Source organism: Clarias gariepinus, chromosome 11 (genome assembly GCF_024256425.1).
Source record: "Clarias gariepinus isolate MV-2021 ecotype Netherlands chromosome 11, CGAR_prim_01v2, whole genome shotgun sequence".
Taxonomy (NCBI): domain Eukaryota; kingdom Metazoa; phylum Chordata; class Actinopteri; order Siluriformes; family Clariidae; genus Clarias; species Clarias gariepinus.
The window spans coordinates 10,659,873-10,673,237 of record NC_071110.1 but is presented as its reverse complement, the minus strand read 5'-3'; the positions used below and the strand labels follow the sequence as shown (position 1 = coordinate 10,673,237).

Sequence of the window (13,365 nt, the reverse complement as noted above, 5' to 3'; positions counted from 1 at the left end):
TAAAGATACAATATATTTGATCACGGCATAGTCTTACATTTCTAAGCAGCTGTGTTTCTCTTTAAATAATCTTTGTATTCCCTGTTGATTACTGTTTGCCTACTAGATGGTACAGTTGATTAGTATCTTGCATCAAGTGATACGTGTTTTAACATTGTCTACTGCAATTTACGACTTTTGCTTTGTGTTTTCGCTCTGTTAATAAAACCTTCTGTAAAAACACACGCAAGCATCAATGCTGTCCATAAATATCATTATTTAAGCTATGATATTCTTGCTATATTTAGGTAATGTTGCTAGCTAGCAACCTAGCATAAAGCTAACTTCTTTTTATTGTAATTTTTTTGTTTTCTTTTGGCAAATCCAGATTTCTTACACATATAAATTTTTATCATTTTAATAATTCCAATTGCACATGTTTAAGACATTCCTCTGGCCCAGAAAGTAAAGTGTCTACAACATTACTGACAGAAGGCATATCCAATCACAAACAAGCATTCCAGATCTAAAGTCAGTTTCCTTAGCAACTTTATACACTTTTAAATGTGCTACACATACGAATCAGCCATAACAATGCAAAACTTCATGGCCAGTATTGTGTGGATTCCCCATGTGCCACCTGGGAAGCTCTGGCCCCTCGGGACATGACCCCACAAGACCCCTGGGAATATGGGTGGTGTATGGCACCAGGATGTTGACTTTTGTGGACTTGGGGAGTTTGGAAGCTGGGTTGGTGACCTTGGGCACAGAATGTTCTGGCACCTTTCTATCATGGCCAAAAATTGACTTTTTTTGTTTTTTTACATTGAGAGCTTCTGTGGGATCGGACCTGACATTCTGGCCTTTGCTCTTCACAAGCATTGAGCCTTTATCCCTTCACCAGTTTCCTGATATATAATTGATAATCAATGTTACGGTAGTGTTAATATTTATGGGGTTTTAATGTATTACTATTATACCGTTGAGAAAAATTATAAAATATGGCAGGTGTTATGATATAAATTCACAATATTTGCCATCTTTTTGGTAATTTCAGCAAATAACTGAACAACATGGTATGAACATACTGAATGCACACTTATCTTTGTACTAGGAAATTTCTTTAAAACATATTATTAACTGCGCTTTTTTGGGGAAAAAAACTTTAAGGGTTCAAATTGCTCTGTGAATTAGACAAATTTAGAATTTGTCCACTCTACTCATGATGCATGTGTTGTAATTAACCCGCTGACTTCATGCCAGTATATTTTTCTCTTACAAACATTCTTCATCCTTAATCTATTCTAGTTTTGCTTGTCTTATTTGAAATAAGCTAAAACAATGAAACTAGCTAAATTTTCGACTAATACAATGCAAACATTTAAATATAAAAAAGTTTCTACCATTCAAAGGTTTCACTGCGAGAGTCACAATACTGTGTTTAAAGTCTTCTGTAAATGTCAATCAGCTTTATGCCTTTATTCATTAGAAATTTTATCACAAGTCTCGGATTGACTTGTGAAAAAAAGATAAATAGATTTGACAATATTCAAGATATTTTTTATAGATTTGTTTTACATAACTAATATGTTGGCTCTAATTGATTAATCCAGAAGTCAGAGTTACGTTAGTAATATATACAGTATATACACATACTTTTATAGGTAAAAAATCTTTTAAAGTGAACTGTTTTTGGAAACTGACCGAAGTGAAGACTTCTGTTGTCTGCTGGATAGTGGCAATCTTGTTCCAATTCCACTTCTCGAACAGGTGCACGCGGGTAGGGTTATGCAGAGTCGCGGAAGGATGTGTGCGGAAAAATGTCGGGAAACGTTGCCTGTTGGACAGCGCTGGGGAGCTGGAGCCATAGGAGAACTGTACAATCATAAAAAAATACACTGGTTAGAGCACTGCACAGGACTGCACAGTTACAGCCATTTTCCTCTTCAGTATCCTGGGCTGGGTCACAGCGAATCAGAAGCCTATCCTGAAAATATTGGACACAAGGCAGGCGATTTCCTGTTATAGCCCATGCAGTACGATCATTTATACCTATTGGCAATTTAGCAAAGTTATTGTGCCTACATGGTCATGGAGGAAAACCACACAAATGGTAACCCAGGATCAATTCAGCTACCCAGAAACTGTGAGGCAGCGCTCTTTCAACAAATTGTAAGAGTAGATTAATGTCAACCCGGTGTGACCAGATGTTTTCTCATGCATTAATAAATAATTCATCGTATGTCTACACACTAGACACAGGACGCGGATTTGACGTTAATTATATTCCATGGGGAACTGTAACTGAGTTGTGAGTTTTAAAAGTCAATGTATCAGCAGCAGAAAAAGCGAGACACTGTGCTGTCACTGTTTCAAAAACTACAGCTCTGGCTCATCTACTCTCTGAATAATGCATGGGCCAATCTTCCATTGATAAAAACGCGACTATCTCATTGAACCTAATGCCTTAATAAATAATTCACTGCGTGACTTCATTGCTTAGCGTACTGTACACTGGTACTCGCTCACCGCAGCATGCCGGTTTGACGTTAATTATATTCCATGCGAAACTGTAACCGAGTTAAAGAATTTGAAAAGTCAACGGACGTATCAGCAAGCAGAGAAGCTGAGACGGCGCTGTCACCTGGATGCCTCGGATGACTTGCTTGCGTGTTGCCTCGGCTTAACTTTTGCTGATAAAAATGTGACAAACTAATTCACTCAGGAGAAATCTGCAGTAATGTAATGTATATGTGGCGTCTTGAAAATCTGCAAGGATGTGAGGCATCAATGAGAAACGTCATGGCATATTTCTATGATGCACCACCAAAGCAGATTTAAGCAAATTGCATGAAAATGACTTACTAATTCCAAACTCAGAAAGCAATTAATTTTAAGTTAATCTCCTTCCCCGGTTTGTGACAGATTCTCCTTCTTTCCTACATGCTCTTCAATTCAGTCTTCAACTTTCTCTGGTTGTTCTCTCCATGATCCCTCCCCCACCCCCACCCCCACCCCCCTCCACAGAGTGATGGAAGTAAGAAATGAACCTTTTCCATGTGTCCACCACTAACTAACAGAAATATAAGACGTAGCTTACATGAGCTTAAAGTCGAAGCTATTTTTACATGAGGCTTAGCATGGGTTTGGAACAACAGAGCTTGCGAAGAGAAACACACCACTATGAGGTTCCACATGCGAGCTGCTTCAGCCACCAGTGTAGAAACAGAGCTGCATCCTGGCATCAGGACGATTTTTATTGGCTCGGTGTAAAGGAGGTCGTACAGGAGCTTCGTGGCTTCCCCCGGGTCACACTGAGACAGAAACAGAGACACAGTGTAAACACCAGGTAATGCAAAACCCCTTTGTAATTCATTACAAATTTGTAAACATTTGCATAATACCATTCATATAAAAAAGTTACAGAGGAGGGGGTTTTAGTGGTTATAGCGAGTTTAAACTAAATGTGGTCACAGCTCACTTACATACTGTTCAGTTTGTGGTCAAGATGACTTCCTGTACGCCTGGAGTCGAGCCCAGTTTAGTGATTACACACTATGTTTTTAATACATTTGAAAATGGGTTGTCTAATAAAGGCAAACTGTGCTGGCCTGCAAAGTTTATTAAACTAAACTAAAATTATTACACACTTTCACGCAAAGTCTTTCAAAAGCTGGAACGTGCATACATGTCATTTGGATTTGCATACAATACTGTGCTGGGGCCGTCCCTCATTCCTTCATATTTTACTTCCAAGGAGTCAGACCTTCTTGTATTTTTTAATGTAGTCTCGAGAAAGAGTTCTCCAGGCCTCCTGAAGGATTTGTTTGGCTCTCATTTCCAGTGTAGTCCCTGCACCTGACCAGTTCCAGAGGAATGTTTCACTATGCGTTAAGCCACATACACACACATTAAAATGTTATCTTTTGGCATTTTGTAGCCTGTTGCAGGTAAATAAAAATTTTTTCCTGCATTGTTCCAACAGCAGCAACCTGGCGGAGCTAACTCAGAGTCTTAACACACTGAGCCACCACTGGCCCCAATTGCTTCATAGCAAGCTAGGTTTCATTTTCCGAAAATGACTTTTCAGAACAACTTCCCCCAAAAGTGCTTTTCTGCGCTTCCTTTTACAAGACTTCAGTAGTCTGTTCATGAAAAAGAATAAAGGAGCCCTTAAGGATTTGACTCAAGGGCTGAACAGTGGCTCTGACTCACAACAAATAATGTACTATTACACATTGGTATGACATAGTGATTAAAGATCATGGTTCACAGGGTTCAACGTAGAATTTAGTTACTTTGCCTTTCTGTATTTCTGTCGGAGATTTTATATCCTGTTTCTAATAATTCCATGAAACAACATTCAATTATTCAATTATTAATATTTGGTCCTTTATTTCCCTGATCACACCAAATTCCACCGTTCCCATTTCCAATATGATTCTGATATCAGAGCTCTCTGTACTGTACTGTATATAAGTGATACTGATCCAATTTCATCCTCACATGAATTGAGCCGACTCCTCCACTTGCTTCTCCTGCCAAGTGTTGCAAAACATCAGAGATGTGACATCAATGTGTTTGGCGTTCCCTGAGTGTCATCTCATGCAAGATGTATATCGTGTCAATCAACATCACACATATGTGCTGCATGAAACGCCGCAGCGGATCTGATCAGAAAATGATTCGAATTTCGGATTCAATATCAGTAGAGTTTTATGGGATGATGTTAGCCCCTAATGTCTATATTTAAATTATATTACATCCCGATTATTATGGTTTTAGTAGCAGTCCTAATTTTTGTACAGTAGCATTACTGGTTGGCAAAAAAAAAAAAAAAAAGGGAAACAATCTTTCCCCTCCACCTGCTAATTCTATGTGGAGCAGGCTTTCTATCGAGCACCCAATCACGGTCAACAAAGCGAGCAGGAAATAACAGGGTACTGGCCCCAACCTTGCCATTGTTACATGGCACCACCTATTTACAGTATACTGCGAGGTAATGACAAGTATTAGTTAAGTCTAACAATGACGGGGTAATTAATGTTAAACAGCTTTTCAAGTGATCTAAATAAAGTTGCATAGGCTGACTATAAATATAACCTTACGTCACAGGTTTATTTCCAACAGTTAAACCATGTACTGAACATGAACCAGGACTTACACGTCCATGGAGCGTCAACCATTTCCTAAATAACCCTATTTAACTATGTACAAAAAACTTTCCAAAAAAACTCATTTATTACGGCATTGCAGCTTTGAGTTCCTAAACGATCCACACACTGGTCCAAGCTGGCATTATTTAGAGCCCACTTGTTTTTTCCAGATATTACAGTTTGGAGTAAGAGTTTCTCAACATGTATTATGCATGCATTTATTGTGTCTCTGCTGTCAGCTTCAAGTACTGGGTTGTTATTTCAGCACTTTGATACTTAGCAGGAAACACTGATGTGTATGAATAAAGCATGTATTTAGATATGGTAATGCTACCCAAGGCAATCTGGGAACAACAGCTGCCAATTAAAACACAAAGAAGCTGAGAAGCACCTCTGTCTGTCTTTTCTCTCACTCTACCTATACCCCTGTCTCCCTTTATCCCAGTTAATAATTGATCAAAGTGTGAGATTTGACAGCAGTCTAGGGGAGAAGGAAGAGAAGGGAGGAAGAGAGAAAGAAAGAGAGAGACACATTCAGTCAAAAAAAAAACTCAATTGTAAACCTTTCTAAATCATTTACTGCACCTTATGATGCACAGGATTTATTTTTGTTTATATTTGTTTATTAATAATACATTCATATATATTGTTCAATCATATTGTTAATGCATATTAAATATTTAATCTGTATACTCAAGTTCTTAAATAAAAAATAAATAAATAAACAGACATAATTTAATCTTCTAATTTAGGGATTGGGATCAATATCCTTATTTGGGATAAATGCTTGAATGCATCTCAAACAGATATAAGATGTAAAGTTTTTTTTTCATAGAGAGATCTGGTTTAGACAAGTGGCATCAAGAGCAGAACCATAAATACACTGCCAGGCCAAAGGAAAAAAAAAAAGTCACCACCTAGATTTACCTAAGCAAATAGCTTAGCCTATTATCTTCAATTGGATAATTACATGTTATTTAACCCTAACTGTGGCCTTTTTCAGAAAGGTCAAAATTTTTGCATACATCAAGCAAAGAAAACAACTAAGGAAATTGTGAAAACTTAAATTTATATGAAAACTGTCCAACGGATTATTAAATCATTATCATCATCTTCGAGGAAGTGTAGATGAAAAAAAAAAATTGACTGATCATGATCATAATCTTAAACGTTCTTAAACGTTCATGATCTTCAATGTTTTGGGAAATCAAATTGTTGAAAAACACTCAACTCTGTTTAATATTAACAGTAAGAGCATTTCCACTCATGCAATGTGAAGAATACTTAACGGATTGCAACAAAACAGCTGTGTAACCTGCGACAAAACCACTTATCAGTGAAGCTAATTGGGAAAAAGGCTTCATTTTGCTAGAATAAATTGTGAGGCATTAGAAAAAGGTTACAGTATGACCTCTGACAGGTCAACATTTACCCTGTTCCAGAGTGATGCACCCACCATGCCTAGTTACTACAGTACAAGCCTGTGGGGGCTGTGTTAGAATATGCAGTTGGTTCTGTGGGTCAGGTCTACATTCAGCAACATTTTATGCCGCCACAAATAAGCTGAATATACTAAATGACCAGGTTTTTCCATCAACTGATTTTTTCCCATAATGCCACATGCATATCCCAATATGACTATAACAGGGTTGATCAAGCTCAAAATGTGAAAGAGTTGTTCAGGGAGCAAGAAACCTTAACTCCATTGAGAATATTTGGGATGTGCTGGAAAAGCCTTTTTGTAGAGGTCTGATTCTCCCATCATCAATACAAGATCTTGGGAAAAAAAATTATGTGACTTTGGACCAAAATAAATGTTGTGACATTGCATGGACTTATTAAAACGATGCCAGAGCAAATGCGTGCTGTCATCAAAGCAAAGCAGGTCCAACATAATATTAGAGCTTGTGTCTTTGTTTTGGCCGGACAGTGTATATAGATATACACAAAATGTCCTTCACTTCCACCGTAAGAGTTGGTAATGTTATGGTTGATCAGTGTAAATATGAAGCATTGAAGGTGTGAAATAAATGTAGTGAGAAATATTTTACCAGTAGCCCAAATCTAAATGAGTTTTAATTTAAGCAACAAAGAAAACAATTTACATATGCAATGTTTTTAAAAGAGGTTAAAGACTGGTTTAAAACCAGTTGAAACAAATTATAATTTCTCATTGCCAGCAGCCTATAGCATGGTTTAAAGAGACTAAACAATCTGTTTCAATGTTTTAATTAAATGTTTGGAGTACAGAATAGAAAGTTCAAGAGGCATAATCTATTGTTAAGGATGAGACACAATTTTTACTTTCAGATTTTTAAGCTCATGATCCAAGGCATTGATCAGCACTAATCAAATGTCATATTAAATTAACAGTTTAGAAACAGTAATTCTCTGTGGAAATATGGATATGCATGACAATTACTTGTTTGAAAAGGATTAAGCAAATCAACTCACGTATCCTGGGTCCTTTGAAGAATAATTAAAAGCAAACCCAAATCAAAAGTTTTGTTTTGTAATTATTATTCCGGCACCAAAAGCTATTTCGATTATAATCTTGTTCGAGTATGCAGTTACTTGAGTCTCTCAAGGAAAGACACAAATCATATAATACCCATGTGAATTAAAATGTCACAGGGAAAAAGCATTCTGGAGCTTCAAGTTCGAAAAGTTATGAAAAATGTTTTTATAACCACTGCCCTGACTTGAGCATGCAGACTTGTCTAACTGTGAACACTGACACCTTAGTGAACTAAAGGAGGAGTTGAAAAAGGCATTAGAGATTAGAACATGCCTTAGAATTAAACATACTGCATGACAGTGATCACAAAAAAACACATCACATCCTTTCATGCAATGCAGCAAGTTTAATTTTGCTCGCAGGTATAAGTTGGGTAATTATCTTTGTCTCTGGCTGTGTATACTGCCAGCTTTTGACATATCTGAGCTAATTTAGTGTATATTACAGTAATCTCTTTTTTTCTAATTCCATAAAAGTGCATTTTAAATGCAGTGTGGCCCGGATGTCATACATCCTTTTCCTTCTACAAGAAGTATTTTTATGTAGTTTTTTACTTCAATCCCAAGATGGTTTTAAAACTACCAACAGAAGATTGAATAGAACCAGACCACTCGACTATCAGAATCGGCCTGGAACAACCACTGCACTTAAGAAGCAAAGCATTTAACAACATCAGTTCTGATGCATTATAAAATGTTCACAAGAAATGCGAATACTAGTGCTGCAAATTCAGAGGTTGTCTATTTGAGCATTCATTTCTGTGGTTATATTTTCTTCTTTTAGATTCAGGATAAGTTCTATTTACATGTGAAATGTAAAGAGTTAGCACAGGTCACAGATGTCACTGGAAGTGCGTGTATTAATGCCCTAGCTGACACACCTCTCAGATGATGCTTTTTTTTTCATATCTCATACGTGTTCTCTGTTTCATTCCACTTCCAAACAAACTGTTTCAGTGTCTATGTAAATGAGCCCCATGTTTAGCCACACCCCACCAAAGACCAGCAGGGCTGAGCAACAAATCAGTGGTGGGTATTTTCTTATATAAGCTCACATTAGGGGAAAAGTACAAGCCCAAAAATTGAACATGGCCAAAAAACCTTGGAATATTTTTAGCTTAAGTTTTTTGTTTGTATATGCACACTGGATATACTATACTAGTTATGAAATATATATATTTAGAATATACTTAATCAATGCTTCATTTGCAAAGTTTATACTGTATTCATCATAAGTTTTATAAGCACGTTTCATAAGAGAACAATACTCACATAGCGGATAAAGTATCATGCTTGAGCATGGAAAGTTATACATTTAAATCCATGCCTCTTCAAAAGCCACAGTTGGACCCTTAAACAAGACTTTTATGCCCCAGCTCTTCAGCTCCACGCTTGGATTGTATTCCATCTCACTTGTACGTCAGTAAAGTCAGTGCAGTGTGTAAATGTAAATGAAAGAATCTTCAAGTCCTTCTTCCAGAATTTAGAGCTCAGTATTCCTATTTGTCTGAAATACAAACGCACTAGGTTTTCACCTCTCACCACACACTAATCTACAAAAGTATTTCTTCATATTATTGATGTAAGATTTACAAAAATGCACTTCAGCGTGCATAGCGCTTTCATTGGTGCCTGTTGCCATGCCAACTTTCCTTCCCTTTTCCTCGCTCTTCACCGCTGAGAGTGATTCCAGTGCAGAGTGCTCTCCACCAAACTCAGACCTGCTGCAATCCCACTCCAAAACAGCTCCCTCTCTGTTTACTGACCTTAAGCGATATTAATATACCTGTTCTCTAAAGTTCACAGTGAACGATTCTTATTTTAATATTACGCTTACTCAAGTGTTTTTTTTTTCTGGTTTCATGTTTTGCTTTTTCTTCTTCCACAGCACGATCAGCTGAGACTCATACAACTACAGTACAAGAGCAGTTTTCACTCATTTAAATAAAAAATATATCCAGCAGATGCCCATGGTTTAATCAAAATGTTTGTATATATATATATATATATTGAAGCTTTCGTACCCTAATAGTAGCTGAAGGTTTTTTATTCAAAAGAGGGTCTGCTTGATATTACCTAGCATCTTTATCATAAAGAAAGATAATTGTAATAAACTCCTAAAGGAATATGAATAAAATTACCCAGTGTTATTACACGGCGCAGTTGCATTCTCAATTCTGATTCATTTTCTATAAAAGCAGCTCTGAGAATAAAGCTGAAATTCAGACCACAGGTTTATATTATTGTATTTGTTTTAACACTATAGTTTTAATGTGTTCCTATTCCTAACAAAACTATTATCTCAAATATATTGTGGCTTTTGTATGGATGTTTATTTAATATCTATCGATAGAGTCTTGGGTGTCGGTTTCAACTTTTCCAACACCGGGAGAGACTTTAACACAAAAGAACTTTAAGCTTTTCCATTTCCACAGACTATGTTTTTTTTTTTTTGTCCTTTGTATTAAGGCAGAGAAAAAAGAGAGACTGAAGAGGGAAAGGAACAGTAGGGACTAATTTGTCTTGACACTCCGCACACCCGATAAAATGTAAAATGCTTCAATTTTAAATTAATAAAAAATTTAACGGCTGGCAAAGTGGCTGCAGCATAAGATAACACTCCTGGATCAACTGAAGCATAATACCACACTACTGTTAATTATCTTCCCATAACAGCACAACATGCTGTGTTTGATTTCTTAATTATTCAACTAATAAATTTATTCCAGTGTCACTGGAAGGGCAGGGATTTAAAGTCTGCAATAATCTATTTATTGCAATCCATTAAAGCCTGGATATAATGTGAGGGTTGCGTCAGGAATGTCATCCGGCGTAAACCTGTGCCAAAGTTTTGTACGGATCAGAGGGTTCGCTGTGGCAACCCCTTGACGAGAGTAGACGAAAGAAAGCTATTATTATTGTTATTATATTACTATTCGTTCATTTATTTACTCATATATTATATTTTTATAGTTTATATATAAAAGCCTAGAGTCTATCGCAGGAGACTTCAAGCATGAGGTGGGGTATATCCTGGACAGGGTGCCAGTCCATTGCAGGGCACACATGCACACACAGTCACACACTACTGGCAATTTGGAAACACCAATTAGCCAAATCTACATGTCTTTGGACCTCCAGGATAACTGAAGGATACACACCATGTATGTGGAGAACATGCAAACTCCATGTAGATACAGTATGGGAATCAAAACCTCGACCCTGGAGGTGCAAGGCCACTTTGCATGTTCTTCCCGTGCTTGGTGGGTTTCTTCTGGGGACTCCGGTTTCCGCACAGTCCAAAGATATTTAGGTTAGGCTAATTGGTGTTCCCAAATTGCCCGTAGTGTGTGAATGAGTGTGCGTGTGTGTGTGTGTGTGTGCCCTGCGATGGATTGGCACCCTGTCCAGGGTGTACCCTGCCACGTACCCTAAGTCTCCTTAACAGTGTTTATGTTGGTTTGTACACAAACAGCCAGAATAAAATTCCTTGTGTGATTATTTATTATTTCTAATTATTCTAACTGATTATTATTATTATTATTATTATTATTATTGCCATGTTTGTACATGAAACCATTTAGAGGTTAGAAATGTGTGTATACAGAACACTTCAACAGTTGCAACCTTACAGATTGCAAATGAGAAGTTGACGGATGCATCATGTTGGGAAGAAACAAACAGACTCCACTATTCCTTGTGAAACTGTGGATGACGGATGGATCCTCATGGATCTTCAGCCATGGTTTGTTATGTTTTTTAAGCTATTACTTGTGTTTGTCACATCCAGTTTTAGTTAATGTGAAATCGCACAAGTGTAATAGATAGACATTTAGATTTACATTAGGGATTTGGCCGACGCTCTTATCCAGAGGGACTTACAGTACAAAAGTGCTTTGAATTTTCCATCATTGGAGAGATCTTTACATTGGGTTACTAAAACAAGTAAAAGTAAAATAAGTCAAATAGAGATTAGATTTAAAAGAATTCTCAAGCATTTTCAATCTAATCTCTATAAATAAATAAAAAATTAATATTAAAAAAAGAATTAGTTTGAATGATGGTACTCATAGTTAGTCACCCAAATCTGGAATGTTATGCAGTGATGCTGTGATGATGAACAAAGTGAAAAGAGTTATTGTCTCACATTACAAATAAACACTTGAATTATTTTTCATATATAAATATATTTTTTTTTCCATTATTTTTTTTTGCTGTTTAAAAGTGCAATAAGTTTTTTTTTTCTTTCCTTACCATGCTGTCGTAATAGATGAGTTCGAGCTCGTAGTCGGGCAGGATGTCAGTGCGGTTGTTGACGAGCTCCAGTGCCATCTGCGCGGCGGGCAGACACGCCTGTCCCCCCGGCCAGCCTCCGCTCATGGGGAACAGCGCGCCGATGTACAGCTTCTTCTTCCCTGCAACCGCACACGGCCAGGAGAGCAGCAGTGTAAAGCAACACAGCGCAATGCTCATGCACAGGCTCCTGAAATCACCCGGGATCCCCATGAAGGCTACCGAACTGTTAGAGACGAAGCGTTTAAACTCGGAGGCGAACTGACTGACAGAAAGCGGTCCGTGCGCGTCAGCGCGAGCTCGGAGCCCTGCGCGAGCATGTGCGCGCGCCGCGCCGCGCTTTACCGCGTCCTGACATAATCGACTGCTATTGCAACTCTAATATGCATGTAAGTTTAAGGCAAGTTATCACCATGCGACAGCTCGAGCGCTTAATCAACCCAAACCAACACGTGCATCATTACCGAGAAATATCACTACACATCACCCCGGTCCAGTCGGAGGCAGGCTCGTGCAACATTAGATTATTTCCCAAAGCAGTAAATCACTGAGGCTGTCTAATCTAAATCTGCTAGTCAGAGTGTGAACAGCGTCTTACAGCGCGCTATTTAGATCAGAGGTCTGATTATTGAAAATGTTGCAAAAAGAAATAATAATAATAATAATAATAATGCATGCAACTCTAATCCTTTAATCCGCTGGAAACGAAGATGAAAAAGAAAAAAAAACAGCAAGCTCCAAACAGCACTGGAGAAGTACAGCACTGTTGAGGGAGAGCATCGCTATATATATTTACGGAGCGAGAGAGAGAGAGAGAGAGAGAGAGAGAGAGATGCACACTGAGTTCAAATTTCAGGGCATATTGTCCCCTGTCTTATCAAATTCATTAAGGCATCTCTGTATGCTTTTGGCAGCATGATTTAAGGCACTTTCGTCTCGCACCTCCGTCCGGGGTCGATTCGGGTCTGTGTGCATGGAGTTTATATGTTCTCCCCGTGCTTAGTGGGTTTCCTTTGGGTACTCCGGTTTCCTCCAACAGTCCAACAATCGGACTTACAAAATTTCCCACAGTGTGTGAATGCGTGTGTGTGAATGTTGTGTGTGAGGTCCTAACATGGCTGTAAATTGGGAACAAATACAATGGTAATCACTGGCCTCCACAGTCCCTAGTTGGACTACAGAGGTACCTAGACGAATGGATGGATGGATGGTTTTACACATGGTGAATTATTTAAGATTTACCCTGAATAATAAAATCTTTATATTGAAATAATTGTCATGTTCTTGCCAATTCACTCACTTCCAGTAATCACATTATCCTGGTCTGAATCCAATCCCAGGATAATTGAATATGAGGCAAGAGGGACACCAGTGCATTACAGGGCACCATGCATGTGCATTCGCTCACAGCTAGGTGAAG

At 37.9% G+C, this 13,365-nt stretch overlaps 1 protein-coding gene across 1 annotated transcript in view; it reads right to left on the bottom strand.

Annotated features, from left to right (window-relative positions):
- The window catches only part of gabbr1a (gamma-aminobutyric acid (GABA) B receptor, 1a), a 60,124-nt gene that overhangs the window by 27,963 nt on the left and 18,796 nt on the right, over positions 1-13,365 (bottom strand). Inside the window, exons 7-9 of the mRNA XM_053506680.1 lie at positions 11,907-12,067; positions 3,159-3,293; positions 1,684-1,854 (exon numbers count right to left, since the gene is read on the bottom strand). Of these exons, the coding sequence (XP_053362655.1) occupies positions 1,684-1,854; positions 3,159-3,293; positions 11,907-12,067 (467 nt within the window). The remainder of the gene's footprint in view (positions 1-1,683; positions 1,855-3,158; positions 3,294-11,906; positions 12,068-13,365) is intronic.